This window comes from Pipistrellus hanaki (assembly GCF_964339955.1).
Source record: "Pipistrellus hanaki genome assembly, chromosome: X".
Taxonomy (NCBI): domain Eukaryota; kingdom Metazoa; phylum Chordata; class Mammalia; order Chiroptera; family Vespertilionidae; genus Pipistrellus; species Pipistrellus hanaki.
In genome coordinates this window covers 63,280,684-63,302,383 of record NC_140524.1, presented here as the reverse complement: position 1 = coordinate 63,302,383, position 21,700 = coordinate 63,280,684, and the positions used below count along the sequence as shown (strand labels likewise).

At 37.9% G+C, this 21,700-nt stretch overlaps 1 protein-coding gene across 3 annotated transcripts in view; it reads left to right on the top strand.

Annotated features, from left to right (window-relative positions):
* Positions 1 to 21,700, top strand: part of SYTL4 (synaptotagmin like 4) — an 82,458-nt gene that overhangs the window by 38,593 nt on the left and 22,165 nt on the right. For all 3 annotated transcript variants that reach the window (XM_084869599.1, XM_084869598.1, XM_084869600.1), the window contains exons 6-10: positions 9,341 to 9,442; positions 9,896 to 9,971; positions 19,421 to 19,511; positions 19,627 to 19,730; positions 21,436 to 21,546. In XM_084869599.1, the coding sequence (XP_084725725.1) occupies positions 9,341 to 9,442; positions 9,896 to 9,971; positions 19,421 to 19,511; positions 19,627 to 19,730; positions 21,436 to 21,546 (484 nt within the window). The remainder of the gene's footprint in view (positions 1 to 9,340; positions 9,443 to 9,895; positions 9,972 to 19,420; positions 19,512 to 19,626; positions 19,731 to 21,435; positions 21,547 to 21,700) is intronic.

Below are 21,700 nucleotides of genomic sequence, written 5' to 3'. Positions count from 1 at the left end.
TGTTTCCCTCTCACATTGATGTTTCTCTTCTCCCTCCCTCTCCTTTCCTCTCTCTCTAAAAATCAATGAAAATATTTTTAAGGGCGGAAAACAATATTCCTAATCCTACTACACATATGTAAATAATAATACTTTGGCATATTTACTTTGTAAGGAAAATTTTAAAGATAAATAACACATACTCATTGAAAATTTAATCTGTATCTATCTATCTATCTATAGATATAGATATAGATATAGATATAGATATAGATATAGATATAGATATAGATTAAATATATATAATGGTTGCCTAAGCAACCATTCAACTGCTCAACCGATAGCTATGACGTGCACTGACCACCAGGGGGCAAATGCTCAATGCACGGGCATGGAAACAGGGAACAGACTGATGAATCTCAGAGGGAAAATGGGCAGGGGAAGGGTGGGAAGAGATTAACCAAAGATCATATGCATACTAGAGGCCTGGTGCATGGATTCCTGCACTGGTGGAGTACCTTGGCCTGGCCTGTGGGGATCTGGCCAAAACTAGAAGTCTGACATCCCCTGAGGGGTTCCAGATTGCAAGATGGCACAGACCAGTCTGAGGGACCCCACCCGTGCACGAATCCATGCACCAGGCCTCTAGTAGGAAATAATAAAGCAAGCAACAAATCGCCCAAATTCCTATTTCTCAGGATTCACATTATATGAAAATTATTTCAGATATCTTTTTTGCATATCTAAACATAGAGGCAAGAGTGAATGGGTACATAGAAAAAACTTGTAATATAGGGTCATAATAAATTTAAAACATTTTGTTTAATTTTACTTGAATTTATCAGAGACTGAAATACTTAAGTAAAGTTGAAGAATTGCTAATATTCAGACAAATGTTTTTTTTTTTTAACCATAAAATATATTAGTCCTTAACATCCCTCTAAGGTTAAGAAAAATATTATTAAAACATTGAACAGTTATTAATTTTTTCTAATGTCTTTTTGTTAAGGAACTTTTCGAGATAAAATTCACTTACCATATAGATCATCCACTTATAGTGTACAATGCAGTGGGTTTTAGTATATTTACAGAATTGCACAACCATTACCACAATCAATTATAGAAATTTCATCATCTTAAAAAGAAACCCTGTGTCCTTTAGCTGTCATTCCCACAGCCTCCCTATCCTTTCCCACCCCTAAGCAATTACTGATATACTTTCTATTTTTATATATTTACCTATTTAGAATGTTTCACTTAAATGGAATCATAGAATATGTGGTCCTTTGTGACCATCTTATTTCATTTAGCATAAGGTTTTTAAGGGCCATCTATGTGGTGGCAGGTATCAGTACTTCATTTCTTTTTATTGCCAAATAATATACCATTATATGTAAATATCACATTCATTCCTTTCATCTGTTTAGGGACATGTGGGTTATTTCCACTTTTTGACTTTTGTGAGTAATGCTGTTATGAACATTCATTACGAGTTTTTGTTTGGACATATGTTTTAATTTCTCTTAGGTAGATAGATACCTAGGTGTGGAGTTGCTGGGTCAGTCATTTAGTCATTTTTTAAAGCTATCTAATTCAATATTGCACATTATCAGTGGACTGTCTGTTATGAAAGAGGAGATTAGGTTTCTTACACTCCCTCCCAACTTTTCCTCCTACTCCCAATTTTTATTACTTAAATTATTATGGCATTTACGTTCTGTTACGCTATCATAAATCATCTGTTTGTTTTATCTGTTTTTTGTTTGTTTGTTTGTTTGTTTGTTTGTTTGAGTTTTGGTTCATTTTTAAAAGGATCGTATGCTTATAACCATTCATGGTACCATGACTTCTCTGCATTTCTGAATTCTTTACTTTGATTTATTATTTCTTAGTTACCTGGATTTTTTTCATTGAGAAATTCCTTCAAGAAGGGATTGTGGGAGCTATTTTTATTTCATTCTTTCATGATGAAAGTGTCTGCCTAGTGCCTTTATACTTGAATGGTATCTTAGCTGGATATTATATTCTTGGGTCACACTTTATTTCCCTTAGAATGTTGTAGACATTACTTTATTGTCTTCTGCCACTGGATGTAACTGTGAAGAAGTCTGAGGCTAGCTAGCTAGTTCTTATTTTTCTCCCTTGTAGGTAACTTACTGTGTGTGTGTGTGTGTGTATGTGTGTGTGTGTGTGTGTGTAAACAAATTCCTTTTATTTTTTTAAAATGTATTTTTATTTACTTCAGAGAGGGAGGGATGGAGGGAAAGAGGGAGGGAGGGAGGAAGGGAGGGAAGGAGAGAGAGAGAGAGAGAGAGAGAGAGAGAGAGAGAGAGAGAGAGAGAGAGAGAGAGGAGAGAGATAGAGAGAGGAGAGAGAGAGAGATATCGATAAGAGAAAATCACTGATATGCTGCCTCTTGCATGCCCCCTACTGGGAATTGAATCATGACCTCCTGATTCATAGGTCAATGCTCAACCACTGAGCTACACCAGCCAGGCTAGTTTTCTTGAAGTTTAGTAACTTAGCAAGGATATGTCTCAGTGGTGTATCATTTTCCCCTAATATGTACTGTACCCTTGCTGAGTTCTTTACTGCTGGACAAATTTTTTGTACTGTATACTCTGAACTTTTTTTCTGTTTTCATTAGTTAAGTTCTCTACCTCAGGGACATTGGATTTCTTTGTTCTTCATTTCTGTCCTTTTCTTTTACAGTTAAATGCAAGAGATAAAATAGAAAGATGAATACAATTAAGTATGATTAGCCCAACCCTTTCCTCTGTGCTATTACTTTGATTTTCAGCCAGTTTTCTCTTCCCATCCTTTCCTTTTTTCCTCCCTCCCTTCCTTTTTGCTGTTTCTAATTATTTGAATGCATTATCTTATTTAGATTTTAATTTGTTCTCTCATTTCAATCTTCCTTTTCCTCTGATTTTGTTAATTTATCAGCTAGTATTTGAACTCTTGTATTTTATCAAATCTATATTCTTATTCAATTTTTGTGCAATGTAAAAGACTCACAAGAAACCTACTTATTTTCCTAGGGTTATAGTCTTCTCCAGAATGGGTTCTTTGTTCATTTTTCAAGTTATTTCTTCCCCCCCCCAACCCCCCACCTAATGGCATATTTATATATTTGCAAGATCATTTCCTTTTATTTTACTCATGCTTAGCATGGGAAGTCCTGCCTATATATTTTCTTTGCTCTGATATAGTGTGTGAATTCTTGATAGGCTTCTCACCTCAACTTGAAACACTCCCCACTACATTTTGATTTAAAGATAGAATATTGCTTTTTATATACTTTTTTTGTAAAAGGCAAGTTGGGGGTTAAGGATTACAGTCTCCTAAAATTATCTTAAATGTCCCAGCTCACTCAGCCCAGGTTCAGATGTGTCCTCTCGCTCATACCAGTGCCCTGAGAGATGACATGCTCCAGTGGTCTTGTCTGCCTCAGTTGAGGTTCCCCAGGGATATCTGGAACCACAAATCTTAAGGATACTGTTTTCCTTGACTTATCCCAGGACTGCTTAGTCACTCACTCAGTTTTGCACATCTCCATATTGGAAGGAGTTTTACTGAGCTATATCTTTATTCTGTTTTCTTAGCCATAATGTTTTGAACTTTATGACTTGAGACTTTACTCCTTTCCTCATTTGGTTGCTGCTGGCGAATTTTTGGCTTTTTATTTGTGCTTTATTTATAACTTTCCCTCAGCCAGAGACAATAACTTTCTCACATTTTATATGATTGTTGAAAAGCAATATGAAAATATATTAAATGTGTACCCATACCGCTTCTGCTACAGACAAGAGTTGTTAATAATTTTGGTGTATGGACTATTAGACTGTCCGACTCCAAATGTACACATATGGAATAGATTCTTAAAACTTTTTTAGTTTTATTTTCCAATTACAGTTTACATTTGATATTATTTTATATTAGTTTCTCATGTACAACATAGTAGTAAGACAATCATATACTTTGCGAAGTATTCCCCCTGATATTTCCAGTACCCACCTGGCACTACACATAGTTATTAAAATATTATTGATTACATTTTCTATGTTGTATTTACATCCTCATGACTATTTTATAACTACCAATTTGTACTTCTTTTTTCCCAATATGTACTTCTAAATCCCTCCACCTTTTCTACTCAGTCCCTCAAACCCTCCTCTCTGATAACCATCAGTCTGTTCTCTGTATCTATGAGTCTGTTTCTATTTTGTTCATTTATATTGTTCTTTAGATTCCACATGTAAGTGAAATAATGTGGTATTTTTCTTTCTCTGACTGACTTATCTTACCTTTAGTAACAGTATGGATAGACCTAGAGGGTTTCTTAAATTTTTAATTTACTTTTTCAAGTGTTATTCTACATGCACAGTAAGTGAATGAGGAAGAACTTCAAAAACTCAATAATACAGATAATTTGATAGAAAATGGACAAAAGATTCAAACAGACATTTTCACTAAAGACAATATACAGATGTGCAATAAGCACTTTAAAAGATGTTCAAGATCATTAGTTACTACATAAATGCAAATTAATATTACAGTAAGATGCTGCCATATACTCACTATAATGGCTAAAATGAAAAATACTGAGCATTCCAGTTGTCTGTAAGGATGTAGAGCAACTGGAATACTCATACACTGCTAGTGGGAATGTGCAACAGTGAAACCACTTTGAAAAAACAGTTTAGTAGTGTCTTAGCAAGTTAAATGTACACTTATCTTCTGATTCAATGATTCCATTCCTAGGAGTTTACTCAAGAGAAGTGATAGCATATGTTCATATAAAGTCTTATACATGAATGTTCATAGCAGCTTCATTTGTAACATCCAAAACCTAGAAACATCCCAAAGGGATAAATTGGCATTTGTTTATACAGTGCAGTACTACTCAGCAATGAAAAAGAATGGACTACTGATACATGCAGCAACATGGATGAATCTCAGAATAATCATGGTGAGTGAAAGAATCCAAACAAAAAAGACATACTGTATGATTCTGTTTATAGAAAATGCAAACTAAATTTGAGTGACAGAAAGGTGGATGGATTACAAAGGGGCACAAGGAAAGTTTGGGTAGTGATATATGTATTCACTAACTTAATTGTGGTAATAGTTTCATGAGTGTATACACATGTCAAAACTCATCAAATTGCACACTTAAACATGTAGTTTATGTCAGTTATAATTCAAGTTATAAAAAGGGAAAAATATAGGATAATATAACCTTGATATCTTTCCATGTCAGCACCAAGGGTCTGTATCATTCATTTTGCTATCTGTGTAGTATTTCCTTGTATGTATATACAACAAATTCTTAAATAATATTTTTTCATTTAACGTCATTTTGTTATAATGTTCATGACAAAATACTTGATTCCAGGCCAAGGCTACTGTCTATGTGGCATTTGCATGTTCTCCCCATGTCTGTGTGGGTTTTCTCTGGATACTCCAGTTTCCTCCCACATCCCAAACCTGTGTATGTTAGGTTAAGTTGTGTATAAATTATCCCATTGTGAGTGAGTGTGCCCTGTGATGGAAGGGCATCCTGTCCTGTGCGGGCTCCTGTTCTACACCCTGAGCTGAGTCTCTGGCCACCAGTGACTATGAACTGGAATAAGTAGGTTGAAAATAATTATCTTGTTCTTTTTAATCTTTCTTAAATGTATGTGTAACTCACATTTATTTCAATGTTTAATATTAGAAGTGCTGTGGGTCTTTATTGAGAAGTTTGGTCATGTTTTTATGACCAGAAATATGCCATAAGTACTTAACCGCTGTTTATATCAGTTAGTCTCTGGTAAAATTGGTTTTGTTATACATCATTTCACTTAAAGTCACTGTTTCCAAGAACCTATGGATGACACAAAGTGAGGAGTTACTGTATGTAGTGTGATTTTATCCACACAGTCTTGGGTGGGTGACTCATCTGTTTCAGGTGATAAGGCCCCCTTTTTCCTTTTCGGATAAGGATAAGAATGACTTTTTTATTTCCTGAACCTGATTAACACATCTGACATCATTGGTTAGAATGTAATTTCTGAATCCTATTGCTTCTGGCTGTCTATGACTTTTTGTCTCATTGGATCCAGAAAACTCTTATTTATTCTAAACATGAAAACAGATTAAGTGGCCATAAGTGATCTTTTCCATAAAATTATGGAGCTTAAGAGATAATCTAATTCAACCCCCTTATTTTTATAGAAAAGAGGCCAGGTTAAGTGATTTACTTGAGATCATACAGATAGTTAGAGCCCAGGACTCCCATCTCTTAGTTTATTTTTTTACTACACAGATGTCAAGTAATTGCTTTTTACCCCTAGGGTTGTTTGTATTAACTGTGGATCTGTATGTATTAATCTTTATGGAAAAATACAAGCAGAAAAACACTGTCCATGGGCCATTGCTAAACTACCTGGAGGAATGGTTTTACTTTGGGTTGTTTATTCTATGTAGAAAAGAGGGGAAAATAATCCTAAAGTAAAAATAAAATCAAGCTCCCTGCTGTGTCTTGGACTTTAAAGCTAATACATCTCTTTAAAAAATGACTGCTGTTTCACTTCTTGCATTCCCTAGGATTTCAACCACTCCTGTTTTCACAGAACTACCTTAATCACCAGTTGATAACTTGGAAAGTTTAATGTTTACTGCCTAAGACATAGATTTTGCTTACTTCAATCTTTGTTCATTTACTGTTTAGTTTATTTGTTAACGAAAACCTATGAATGCCTACTATTTGCCAGGCATTGTTTTAAGAAGTCTGACATACTGGTGAATACAATAAAGTCCCTTGCTTGTGTAGCTTAAATTTGGGGATAGAAAACACACACATGGTAAATAATCAAGTAAATATATGGTATATAAGATGTTGACAAGTGCAATGGAGAAAATAAAGTAGACTAAAAGGATAGGGGATGCCAGGAAAGCATGTGTATACATATGCTGTTTTATTAAGGATATCCAGGGGAAAATCTTAATAAGGTGACGTTTGAACAAAGATGTGAAGCAAATGATGGAGAAAACCCTGAGAGTATCTGGGGGAAAAGCATTCTAAGTGGAGAAAGCAAAAGTTATAAAGACCTAAGGTGAGTTGGTATTTGACATGTTAGAGTATTCTGGAACTGCATTGGAAGCGGGGAGGGGTAGGATATGAAGACAAATGTGGTGAAAAGCAGATCATGTAAGACTTTGTTGACACTGTAAGGACTCTGTCTTTTACTCCAAGTGAGATGGAGGGCTCTGGATGACTGATATTTTTTTTTCTTTTTCTAAACTGAAGTAAAACTCACATAGTATAAAATTAATAATTTTAACATTTTAAAAGTATGTATTTTAGAACATTTTCATCAATCCAAAAAGAAACACTGGACCTATTAAGTAGTCATTTAATATTTTTCCAAGCCCCTAACCTACTTTAATTCTCTATGGATTTGTTTATTGTGGAGATTTCATATAAATGGAGTCAACAAAATATGGCCATTTATGTCTGGCTTCTTTAAATTAACATAATTTTTCAAGGTTCATCTATGTTGTAGAATGTATTAGAACTTCATTCCTTCTTACTGTTGATAATATTTCAGTTTATATATAGACCACATTTCATTTATCCATTCATCCATTGATAGACATTTAGGCTGTTGGCTATTGGGAATAATGCTGCTATAAACATTTGTGAACAAGTTTTTTTATGGAAACATGTTTTCATTTCTCTTGAGTATATACATAAGAGTGGGATTGCTGTGTCATATGGTAATTCTATATTGGATTTATATTTTTAAAGCTCATTTAGCTGTTGAGTTGAGGATACATTCTGCGGGACAAGGGCAGAAGTAGGGAGTTCAGTTAGAAGGCTATTGCAATCATCCAGGAGTTAGATGATGGTTTGGACCAGAGTAATAACAGTGAAAGGGGTGAGAAATGGTTAGATTTTAGACATACATTGAAGATATAACCAAGAAACTTTGCTAACACATTGGTTTTGTATTGTGAAAGAACAATGGAAATCAAGGATGATTCTTAAAAATTATGACCTGAGAAATGAAAGGAGGTAATTACCATTTGATGAGCTTGAGAGAAGAGAAGGTATGAAGAGGATTAGGGCTTTGGTTTAATATTTGCTATGTTTGAACATTCAAGTAGTCAATTAGGCTCTTGGAAATATAAGTCTGGCATTTGAGATATAAATTCAGGAATTATTAATTTGCTAATATGTAAAGAATATGAGATTAGATAAGATCATGTAGGAGTAATTCTGGATAGTGAAGAGAAGATTCCAAGGAATAAGCCTGGGCACATCCAAACATTAGAGGTCTAGAACATGAGGAAGGACCAGCACAGGAGACTGAGGAGTAGACTGTGAGATCAGAGGACCAGGAGAGTTTGGAGTCTTGGCAGCCAAATGATATTACTTCAGATACTTGAGGAAAATACTTTTTTCCCCTTTTCTTGCTGCTCTCACAAACTTTTAAAAGTAAGGGGTCTAGGAATTGTGTTCTTTCTTTTAGAGATGAGGACTGCTTTTTTGAATGCCTCGGTCATCTTCATTAAGCTGAAAAAGAATTCTGGTCTTTCGAATACTGTCTTCAAACCATATTGCTTATTTGTAAATATACTTTAAGCCCCACTGAGGGCAGTTAGTCAAGAATGTACTCAACAAATATGTGAGTGCCCACTCTATGCTAGTTTCTCTTCTAGGCATTGGGAACACACAGTGAACAAGATGCATGCTCACTGATCTCACAGAACTTAGGCTAATGGAGAAAGACATTAAACAAATCATTTGTTTAAATTATTGAACAAATTAAATAATTTCTTTAAAATACATAATTAGAGATAATTAGATATGTGAGGACTGTTACCAAGAAATCAGGATGCTTTAAGAGCATATAGGAAAGTTACTAATGCAGACTTGGAGCAACATGGCCAGAGAGATCTGGAAGGATTAACATATAAGGAGAGCCCTGAAGGAGTAGATTTAGCCAGATGAAGAAAAAATGGCCATTGGTGAAAATAATATCCAAGGCAGAGAAAAGAGGAAAAGTGTTGTTATATTCGGGGAACCAAAAGAGCTTCATCATTCTGGAATATAAAGTATAAGACAAAGTGGAGGGTGAAAGATGAGTCTGGAGAGCTGAGCAGGGGTCAAGTCATAAGGATTTTCTTGACATGCTGAGTTTGAACTCAATCCCAATAGCAGTGGGAACTGCTGAACAAATTTAAAAGTATACTGAGATAATTATTCTAGAAAGATCACTTAGGCTACCATTGTCAATAGGTTGGAAGGAAGGTTGATACTCATCAGGAGAGCCCACTTCCTTTATATCTTGGCTCTTGGGTTTTATTCTAGTGGATCAATCGAAGTACCCAAGCAGAAAAGTGGAAAGAGTGCACTGGAGGCTGAGAGTGAGAGTCTGGATAGCTACACAGCTGACTCAGATAGCACATCCAGGTGAGATCCCCGCAAATCCCTGCACATCTGTTCATCCAAAGTTTCCATTTTGTTCTCTAGCATCAGAGGGGCTCCTGTGCCTTCAGTGTTCTGACTTCTCTTCAGCAAATTGAATGAAGTCTCTCTGACTTTGCTAAGTCTCATTAGCACTTCAACTGCTGTCTCCAATCACAGCCTTCCACAGGCTACAGTGCCTTGGAGGAGTGTTCCTGGACTCGCAGCAACAGATGCTGCTGTCTTTTAGGAATGGGGTGGTGGTGGTGGTGTTTGTGTTTGTGCAAAGTTTCTTATCTAATCATCTACATTACTTCAAGGAAAATCTGATATTAAGTTTATCTTAAGGATTTAGTGAGAGCAAGGCAGTTGCTTTCCTTCCCTAGAACTTGGGTCTTTAGAAGAGGAAGGGGAGAGGGGAGGATGTGGTTTTGTAATAACTTCTGTATCTAACTACAGGAGAGACTCTCTGGACAAATCTGGCCTCTTTCCAGAATGGAAGAAGATGTCTGCTCCCAAATCTCAAGGAGAAAAGGTATAATCAATCAATCAATCTCTCTCTCTCTCTCTCTCTCTCTCTCTCTCTCTCTCTCTCTCTCTCTCTCTCTTCTCTCTCTCCCCTTCCCTCCCTCCCCCTCTCCTTCCCTCCCATCTTCCCTATCTCTCTGCTCTTTCATTTCTCAGGAAGAATTTAAATAAAAAAATTCAACTAAAAATTTTAATTCTGATTCATTTGGGGACATTTTCTAAGGTTTTATGCTACTTCCTAGGATTAAATTAAATTCCTAAGATTAAGCTTTTATTTATGTTTATAATAGGTTAGTGAAACTCTGAGCCTTATTCTTCTTAATTTTTATTATTATTTTTTCCATTACAGTTTACATTCAATATTATTTTGTTTCAGTTTCAGGTATACAGCATAATGGTTACATAATCACGTACTTTGCAAAGTGATCTTGATATTTCAAGTACCCACCTGCCACCATTAATAGTTATTACAGTATTATTGAGTATATTCTCTATGCTGTAATTTACACCTCTGTGACTCTTCTGTAACTACCAACTTATACTTCTTAATCCATTTTCCTTTTTCACTCAGTCCTCAAACCCTTCCCCTGTGGCAACCATCAGTCTATTCTCTGTATCTACGAGTCTATTTCTACTTTGTTCTTTTTTTTTTCCTTTAGATTCCACATTTAAATGAAATCGTATGGTATTTTTCTTTCTGTGTCTCACTTATTTCACTTAACATAATACCATCTAGGTCCATCCATGTTGTTACAAATGGTAAGACTTCATTCTTTTTTATGGCCAAGTGTGTGTGTGTGTGTGTGTGTGTGTGTGTGTGTGTGTGTGTATACCACTACTTATCCATTCATCTATAGATGAGCACTCAGGTTGTTTATGTATATTTCATGTTGTAAATAACATTGAAATAATCCTAGGGTTGTATATATTATTTCAAATTACTCTTTTCAATTTCTTCAAATAAAACCCCAGAAGTTGAATCACTAGGTCATAAGGAAGTTCCATTGTTTTGTTTTGTTAATCCTTACCCAAGGTATTTTTTCCCATTGATTTTTAGAGAGAGAGAGAGGCATTGATGTGAGATACAGCAATTGGTTGCCTCCTACATGTGCTCTGACTGTGCCCTTGCAATACAAGTATGTTCCCTTGACTATTGTAGAATGGAACTCATGACCTTGCAGTGCATGAGTTGATACTCCAACCATTTAGCCACACTGGCCAGGGAGGAAATTCAATTTTTTATTTTAAATGTTTGAGGAACTTCCACAATGTTTTCCAAAATGGATGCACTACCAACAGTGCCTGAGGGTTCCCTTTTTCCCATATCTTTGCCAACAATTTTTATTTATTGATGATTTATTGATGATAACCATTCTAAGAAGTGTGAGGTGATATCTCATTGTAGTTTTAATTTGCATCTCTCTGATGATTAGTGATGTTGAACATCTTTTCATATGTCTTTTGGGAATCTGATGTCCCCTTTGAGAAGTGTCTATTCACGTCCTTTGCCCATTTTCTGTGTTCTTTGTTTTTGTTGTTGCTGAATTGTATACTAGTAAGTTCTTTTATATTAACCCTTTATCAGATGTATCATTAGCAAATAGTTTCTCCCATTCAGTATTCTTTTCAGTTTATTGATTGTGTCCTTTGCTTTACAAAACTTTTCTTAGTTTGATGAGTGCCACTTGCTTGTGTTTTTTATTTTTGTTGTTGTTGTTGTTTCCTTTGCCTGAGGAGATATATCAGAAAAAATATTATTAAGAACAATGTCAGATAGTTTACTGCCTATGTTTTCTTTTAGAAGTTTTATGGTTTCCAGTCTTACACTTAAGTCTTTAAACCATTTTTGAGTTTATATTTGTATGTGGTATAAGAAGGTGGTCTAGTTCCTTTTTCATTTTTTTTTTTTGCATTTATCTGCCCAGTTTTCCCAGAACCATTTATTTATTTATTTATTTTCTTTATTGATTAAGGTATTACATATGTGTCCTTATTGCCCCATTTCCCCCCACTCCCCACTCATGCCCTCACCCCCCAGTTGTCTGTGTCCATTGGTTAGCCTTATATGCATGCGTACAAGTCCTTTGATTGATCTCACCTCCTTACCTTCCCCCTCCCCTACCTTCCCTCTGAGGTTTAATGGTCTGATTGATGCTTCTCTGTCTCTGGATCTGTTTTTGTTCTTCAGTTTATGCTGTTCATTATATTCCATAAATGAATGAGATAATATGATATTTTTCTTTTTCTGACTGGCCTATTTTGCTTAGCATAATGCTCCCCAGTTCCATCCATGCTGTTGCAAATGGTAAGAATTCCTACTTTTTTACTGCAGCATGGTGTTTCATTGTGTAGATGTACCAGTTTTTTGTTTTTTGTTTTTGTTTTTGTTTTTTTAATAAACTCATCTGCTGATGGGCACTTGGGCTGTTTCCAAATCTTAGCTATGATAAATTATGCTGCTATGAACATATGGGTGCATATATCCTTTCTGATTGGTATTTCTAGTTTTTTTGGATATATTCCTAGAAGTGGAATCACTGGGTCAAATGTGAGTTCCATTTTTAGTTTTTCGAGGAAACTCCATACTGTTCTCCACAGTGGCTGCACCAGTCTGCATTCCCACCAGCAGTGCACGAGGGTTCCTTTTCCCCCAAAATTCTTGCCAGCACTTGTCGTTTGTTGATTTGTTGATGATAGCCATTCTGACAGTTGTGAGATGGCATGGCATTGTCATTTTGATTTGCATCTCTCTGACGATTAGTGACTTTGAGCAGGTTTTCATATGTCTCTTGGCCTTCCTTCTGTCTTATTTTGAAAAATATCTATTTAGATTCATTGCCCATTTTTTGATTGGGTTCTTTATCTTCTTTTTGTTAAATTGTATGAGTTCCCTGTAAATTTTGGAGATTAAACCCTTATTGAAGATAACATTGGCAAACATGTTCTCCCATGCAGTGGGCTTTCTTGTTGTTTTGTTGATGGCTTCTTTTGCTGTGCAGAAGCTTTTTATTTTGATGTAGTCCCATTTGTTTATTTTCTCTTTAGTTTCCATTGCTCTAGGAGCTGTACTGGTGAAAAAAAATGTTTTGGCATATGTCTGAGATTTCTCTGCCTGTGGATTCCTCTAGTATTTTTATGGTTTCCCGTCTTATGTTTAAGTCCTGTATCATTTTGAGTTTATTTTTGTGTATGGTGTTAAGTTGGTGATCTAGTTTCATTCTTTTGCATGTATCTGTCCAATTTTCCCAACACCATGTTTTGAAGAGACTGTCTTGACTCCATTGTCTGCTCTTGCCTCCTTTGTCAAATATTAATTGAGCATAGTGGTTTGGGTCGATATCTGGGTTCTCTGTTCTATTCCATTGGTCTATATGTCTGTTCTTGTGCTAGTAACAAGGCATTTTTGAGAACAGTAACTTTGTAATACAGCTTGAAATCTGGTATTGAGATCCCCCCTACTTTGTTCTTCTTTCTCAGAATTGCTTCAGCTATTTGGGGTCTTTGTTTATTCCAGATCAATTTTTGGAGAGTTTGTTCTTTGTCTGTGAAATATGCCGTTGCTATTTTAATGGGGAGTGCCTTGAATCTATAGATTGCTTTGGGTAGTATGGACATTTTAATGATGTTGATTCTAACAATTCATGAACATGGTATGTTCTTCCATCTGTGTATATCTTCCGCTATCTCTTTTCTGTGTGTCCTGTAATTTTCCAAGTACAGGTCTTTTACATCCTTAGTTAAGTTTATTCCTAGGTATCTTATTTTTTTTGGCCCAGTATCATTTATTGACCAGACTGTTTTTACCCTATTCTTGCCTCCTTTGTTAATTGACCATATAGTTGTGATTTTATTTCTGGGCTCTCTATTCTGTTCCATTGGTGTGTGTTTTTAAACCAGTCCTATGTTGGTTTGATTACTATGATCTTGAGGTAATGCTTTATATCAGGTAGTGTGATAGGTCCAAATTTGTTTTGCTTTTTCAAGATTGCTGAGGCTATTAGGGTCTTTTATGGTTCCATAGAAATTGTTGAATTATTTGTTTTAGTTCTGTGAAATGTACCATTGTTATTTTGATACTAATTGCATTGAAACTATAGATTGATTTAGGTAATACAGATATTTTAATATTAATTCTTCCTGAGTATGGCATATAATTCATTTAATTGTATGTTTTTCAATTTATTTCTTTAGTGTTTTATAATTTTCTGAGTACAGGTCTTTTATCTCTTTGGTTAGATTAATTCCTAGGTATTTTATTTTTTATTTTTTAATTTAATAAATCTTTTTTGCTCAGATTATTACAATTGTTCTTCTCCCCCCCGCATAGCTCCCCTACACCATATTCATACCCCACCCTTTGCCTTTGCCCTCCCCACTGTCCTCATTCATAGGTGTATGCTTTTTGTCCAGTCTCTTCCTGCACCCCCCCACTCCCCTTTTCGCCCAAGAATTGTCAGTCCACTCCTTTTCTATACCCCTGATTCTATTATATTCACCAGTTTATTCTGTTCATCAGATTTTTTATTCCCTTGGTTTTTAGATTCACGTTTGTAGATACGTATTTGTTGTCCATTATTTTTATCTTTATCTTTTTCTTCTTCCTCCTCTTCTTAAATGATATCTTTTAGTATTTCATATAATTCTGGTTTGGTGGTGATGAACTCCTTTAGCTTTTTCTTATCTGTGAAGCTTTTTATCTGACTTTCAATTCTGAATGCTAGCTTTGCTGGGTAAAGTAATATTGCTTGTAGTTCCTTGCTATTCATCACTTTGAATATTTTTTGCCACTCCCTTCTGGCCTGCATAGTTTCTGTTGAGATATCATCTGACAATAGTATGGGTGCTCCCTTGTAGGTAACTAACTTTTTTTCTCTTGCTGCTTTTAAAATTCTCTTTGTCTTTTGCTCTTGGCATTTTATTTATGATGTATCTTGGTGCTTTCCTCTTTGGATTCCTGTGCACTTCCTGGACTTCTATGTCTATTTCTTTCACCAGGTGGGGGTAGTTTTCAGTCATTATTTCTTCAAATAGGTTTTCAGTATCTTGCTCTCTCTCTTCTTCTGGGACCCCCATAATTCTGATGTTGGTACACTTGAAGTTGTCCCAGAGGCTCCTTACACTATCTTCATAGTTTGAATTCTTTTTTCTTTTTTCTTTTCTGGTTGAGTGTTTTTTGCTTCTTTGTATTCCAAATCTTTGACTTGATTCTTGGCATCCTCTAATCTGCTTTTAGGTCTCTGTATAATATTTTTTTTTTATTTCAGTCAGTGTATGCTTAATTTCTAGTTGATCCTTTTTCATATCCTCAAGGATCTCATTAAATTTATTGGCCTTTTCTAGGAAATTCTTCTTTTTTTAAAAAAAAATTATTTTTGTACAGAGAGGAAGGGAGAGAGAGAGAGAGAGTTAGAAACATCAATGAGAGAGAGTCATTGATCAGCTGCCTCTTACATACCCCCTACTGGGGATATGCCCGCAACCAAGGTACATGCCCTTGACCGGAATCAAACCCGGGGCCCTTCAGTCCCCAAGCCGATGCTCTATCCATTGAGCCAAACCGGTCCTGGCCTTTTCTAGGAAATTCTTGAAAAACCTTATAGCCATGGTTTTGAACTCTATATCCAGTTGTTTGCTTTCCTCCATTTCCTTCATTTGTGTGCCTCTTTGTCTCCACATTTTGGCTGCTTCCCTGAGTTGATGGAGTGGCTTTGGGTGCTAGGTTCTTAGCAGGGCCCAGTGGCTCAACCTCCCCAGTTACCTGAAGTGGACACTCTTGGTGTGTCCCTTTTTGGACTATGTGTGCAGTCTTGTTGTAGTTAAGCCTAGATTGTTGTTTTTATTACTGGGGGAGTTGACCTTCAGGCCAATTGGCTATGAGGATCAGCTGTGTCTTTGCTGGGAGAGCTTCTCAGCTTGGATGGGGCGGAGTCTCAGGGTGGAGCAGACAGACTTGGTTTCTCATCAGCCTCACCCTATGAGGCCCCTATGTCTCAGTGTCCTGTGGCAATGGCTGTATACACCTCTGAGAGAAAGCTGCCCTGAGTTTTGCCTGCTGCCAAATAGTCGAATTTCTCCCTGAATGAGTCTTGGTATTCAAAGTCTCACCCGGAACTGGATTTCAATGCAGTCTGGAGGTTTTGTTTTCCTCCTGAACGAGAAATCTAGCTGCACACTTGCTGCCTGCCCTCTCTGAGCACGAGTAAACCAGCTGCATATTCAGCCACCCTCCCTTTCCACACATGCGGGTCTCCGCACCTGTGCTCCACAGCTCCTCTGGGTCTCAGTGTCCTGTTATCTTTCCTTATAGTTGTAGAATTTCCATTCAGCCAGCTTTCTGGTTGTTCTGAATGATGTCTGTTCTGTCTTCCAGTTGCAGTTTTGAAATTGTTGTGCGAGGTAGCAGTATAGGTATTTACATATACTGCCATCTTGGTTTCTCCTTGGTATTTTATTTTTTGATGTAATTATAAATGGTATTGTTTTCTACAATATGTTTCCCTTTCTGATATTTAATTTTTGATGTAAAAATGCAACCAACTCTTCACTATTTATTTTGTATCCTACTACTTTACTGAATTCATTTATCAGTTCTTGTAGTTTTTCTGATGGAATCTTAAGGTTCTCTCTATATAATATCATGTCATCTGTGGAAAAGGACAGTTTTACTTCTTTTCCAATTTGGATGCCTTTTATTTCTTCTTCTTGTCTAATCGCAATGGCTAATACTTCCAGTACTGTGTTGAACAGGAGTGGTGAGAGTGGGCATCCTTCTCTTGTTCCTGTTCTTAAGGGAAATGGTTTTAGTTTTTACTCATTGAGTATGATGTTGGTTGTGGGTTTGTCATATATGGTCTTTATTATGTTGAGGTGAGTTTCCTGTGTACCTCTGGAACCCCCAAGCTTGCCTGGAATTCCTCAAAAGTTTTTGAAGGAAGACTCTAATGAAGGTTCAGGCTGGTTGCCACCAGCAGATCCCACAACCTTTTGTGAACCTGGTTGGGTGAGGCTTCCGGGATTCGGCAGGGTTGGGATAACATAGTTCTTCAGGATGATGCTGAGGTGGGGGTTTGGGGACCCAACACAGCAACAGTAGTACCAGTAAGGCATGTGGTGGTGGTGGTGGGGGAAGCTGAGGGTTGGCCCTAGCCCTAAAGCCACACAACTCAGTATCTCCCTGTGTGTTTCTGGCACTTCCTGAGGTTGCCCTGAATTCCTTGAGAGTTTTTTTTTTTGTTTTTGTTTTTGTTTTTTTAGAAAGATTAATGCAGACTCAAGACTGGTTGCTGCTAGTAAAGCCCACACATGAGTGCAAGCTAGGCAGGGTGGTGCCTAAGGAAGTTGGAAGGGTGGGGTTTGCATAGCTCTCTCCTGGCTAATGCCATATGGAAGGGAGTGCTTGAACCAGGATCAAATGACATCTGTGTGCAGTGTGGGAGAGGAACTTAACACAGGGATATTGGTGGTTTTCCCTCTAGCCCTGTCCCTGAAGCCGCACAACTCAATTTCTCCCTGCATGATGTAGGCATCCTATGAGTTGCCATCCATCCATTGGAGCTCAGGTTGAGTGCCTGCAAGTGAGATTTTGTACAATGCTTTTTTTTCAGAAGGTGCCCGAGTTTCCAGTAGTCTCTCATCTCATCTGGGTGGTTGGAATCCCCACTGATTTTAAAAAACAGACTAGAGGCACAGTGCACGAAATTTGTGCATGGGGGAGGGGGATGTCACTCAGCGCAGCCTGCACCCTCTCCCATCTGGGACCCCTAGAGCAATGTCTGACTGTCCGTTTAGGCCCAATCCCAGTGGGTGGAATAGGGCCTAAATGGGCAGTTAGACATCCCTCTCACAATCCAGGACTGCTGACTCCCAACTGCTCATCCGCCTGCTTGCCTTATTGCCCCTAACTGCTTCTGCCTGCCAGCCTGATCACCCCTAACCACTCCCCTGCCAACCTGATTGATGCCTAACTGCTCCCCTGCCAGCCAGTTTGCCCCTAACTGCTCTCCTCTGCAGGCCTGGTTCCCCCCAAATGCTCTCCCCTGCAGGCCTGGGTCCCTCCCAACTTCCCTTTCCTGCAGGCCTGGTCGCCTCCAACTTCCCTCCTCTGCTGGCTTGGTCACCCCTAACAGTCCTCCCCTGCATGCTTGATCACCCCTAACTGCCCTCCCTTACAGGCCTGGTCCCTCCCAACTGCACTTCCCTGCTGGCCTGATCACCCACAACTGCCCTCCCTTGCAGACCTGGTCCTTCCCAACTTCCCTCCCCTGCTGGCCATCTTGTGGTGGCCATCTTGTGTCCACATGGGGGCAGGATCTTTGACCACATGGCGGCATCCATCTTGTGTGTTGGAGTGCTGGTCAATCTGCATATTACTCTTTTATTAGATAGGATAGAGGCCTGGTGCATGGGTGGGGGCTGGCTGGTTTGCCCTGAAGGATGTCCTAGATCAGGGTGGGGGGTTCCCTTGGGGTGTGGGGTTGCCTGGGTGAGGGGCCAGTGGTGGTTTGCAGGCTGGCCACACACCCCAGCAACCCAAGCAGTGGACCTGGTATCTGGGGTTTATTTATATTCTACAATTGAAACTTTGTAGCCTGGAGCAGAGCCAAGCCTTCTGCTTGCTCCATGGTGGATGCAATTTCTGTTTGGATTTATGTATCTTCTATAATTGAAACTTTGTAGCCTGGAGCGGAGGCCTGGGCTGGCCAGGGTGTGCAGAAAGCTTGGCTTCCTCCATCACCCAGGGAAACCCTAGCCTCCTGCTCTTCTAGCTCCGTGGCTGCTGCCATTTCTGTTTGGGTTTATGTATCTTCTATCATTGAAACTTTGTAGCCTTGAGTGGAGGCCTAGGCTGGCAAGGGCAGGCGGAAAGCTTGGCTTCCTCCATTGCCGGGGAAACCTAAGCCTCCCTCCTGCTCTCTGTGGCCATAGCCATCTTGGTTGGGTTTATTTTCATATTTGCTCCTGATTGGCTGGTGGGCGTGGCTGGTGGGTGTAGCAGAGTGATGGTTAATTTGCATATTACTCTTTTATTAGATAGGATGTTATGTGTTCTGGTGCCCTGGTCTCAAAAGCCTGACATGGGGTTGAGATCTTTCACTCCTCAGGAGGAAACTCTGAAGTTGAGATATCCTTCTAGATTCTCAACCATGGCACATGGGTGCAGGACTAGCACTTTTTGTATCTCCACCCTTCCTACCAGTTTTGAAGTAGTTTCTTATATAAATCTTTAGTTATAAGACTTCTGTTCAGCTAGTCTTAAGATGGTTATCCAGGTTGATTGTTCTATAATTTAGTTATAATTTTGATGTGGCCCTTGGAGGAAGTGAGTCTAACTTCTATCTCCTCTGCCATCTTGAGTCAGTTCCCCGAGCCTTATTCTTTATGACATTATCCTTTCTCATTCCATCCTTTCACTTATACAACTGTCCTTTTCCATTTCCTTGCCCTATTCTTTTCTAGGAAACACAGTCTGGAGGTCAAAATGTGATAACTATCAATGAAGGTGAAATGATATTCAAGAAGAACACCAGAAAGATCTTCAGGCCTTCAGGTAGCTTTCTTCTCTTCATGACCTTTTGAGATTGAAATTCTGGGTGCCCTTAATGGGTTTTTAGTATGGAGAATAGTATGTCTCTTTTGATTTGGGATTTTGGTTTTCCACTTAGAATATACTAAGTCTGTGATTGATCTTCGCCCAGAAGATGTGGGGCATGAATGTGGCTCTTTGGGAGATAGAAGTAAATCTGTCCCTGGACTCAGTGTGGATATGGTAAGTACCTTTTTATTTCACATGGTCACTAGGTGAAATTTTATATATCTAGAGTAGATTTTAGTGCCTGATAATCTCAATCAACCTGCTTAATTATTTAGGAAAAGATAACATGAATCTTTATTTTCCCAAATTACTAAAGCAAATCTGTTTGCTGAATTGCTTAAAGAAAGACTGTCTTCACTGTCTTTATCTTCTAATATAATTTTTGATATATGGTTGGGTGCTCAAATAAATACTTATTTTTTATTAAAATGTAAACGGTTGTATAGTCAAATGGGAAAGAGATATTCTTTTTTTATTGTATTGTTTAAAATAATACATATAGTAGTACATATATTTTGCTTTTTTTCCTATTGACCTTCCCCCAGCCTCCCCTACCCCCTGTTGCATGCCCTCATTCCACCCCCAGTGTCTTGTGTCCATTGATTTGCTTATATGCATGCATACAAGTCCTTCAGTTGACCTCTTTCCCCCCCTCCCCAACACTCCCCAAGCTTCCCGCTGTAATTTGAGTCTGTTTGGTGCTTTACTGCCACTGTATCTATCTTTTTGTTCATCAGGTTATAATGTTCTTTATTGTCTATAAATGAGTAAGATTATGTGATATTTTTCTTTCACTGCATGGCTTATTTCACATAACATAAAGCTCTCCAGGTCCATTCATACTGCTGCAAATTATAAGAATTACTTCTTTTTTATAGCAGCATAGTATTCCATTGTGCAGATGTACCATAGTTTTCTAATCCACTCATCTACTGATGGGCATTTAGGCTGTTTCCAAATCTTAGCTATGATGAATTGTGCTGCTATGAACATAGGGGTGCATATATCCTTTCTGATTGGTTTTTCTAGCTTCTTGAGATGTATTCCTAGAAGTGGGATGACTGGGTCAAATGGGAGTTCCATTTTTAGTTTTTTGAGGAAACTCCATACAATTCTCCACAGTGCTGCACCAGTCTGCATTTCCACCAGCAGTGCATGAGGGTTCCTTTTTCTCAGCATCCTCACCAGGACTTGTCGTCTGTTGATTTGATGATGATAGCCATTCTGACAGGTGTGAGATCTTACTGCATTGTCATTTTGATTTGCATCTCTCAGATAATTAGTGACATTGAGCATGTTTTCATATGTCTCTTGGCATTCCTTCTGTCTTCTTTCAAAAAGATTCTATTTAGGTCCGTTGCCCATTTTTTATTGGATCATTTATCTTCCTTTTATTAAGTTGTATAAGTTCCCTGTAGATGTTGGAGATTAAATTTTTATCAGTGATAACATTTGCAAATATGTTCTCCCATACAGTGGGCTTTCTTGTTGTTTTGTTGATGGCTTCTTTTGCTGTGCAAAAGGTTTTTATTTTGATGTAGTCCCATTTGTCTATTTTCTCTTTAGTTTCCATTGCTCTAGGAGTGTTATTGGTGAAGAAATTGCTTTGGCATATGTCTGAGATTTTGCTGCCTGTGGATTCCTCTAGTATTTTTATGGGGGAAAGAGATATTCTTAATCTTATTCTTTGATATTTGAGAATGATAGCTGGAATATAGTTTGAAACCTGAAATGGGGGGACAAAAATAAGGATATGCACATACATGTTCACATACACCTCAGGGCTTAGCAACAATTATGGCTTCTCCTAAAGGAAGAATACTAGTCTTTGAGATATTTATTACTTTTATTAACTCTGAATTTATATTTAATGCTTTAGGAAGAAGAAGAGGAAGAGGAAGAAGAGGAAGAAGAAGAAGACATTGACCACCTGGTGAAGTTGCATCGCCAGAAATTAGCCAGAAGCAGCCTGAGAAGTGGCTCCTCCATGGTAAGTTCTATTAGTTCTTTGACTATAGACATGTTTGGATAACAGGAAGGAAGAAAGAACCAACTTGGAGCAGAGTCAGGACCTGGGGAAACGTTCTAGTCACTCTTTCCAGGTAATCTAGATGCATTTGTTCCTGTCCTCCATTTAGACCATG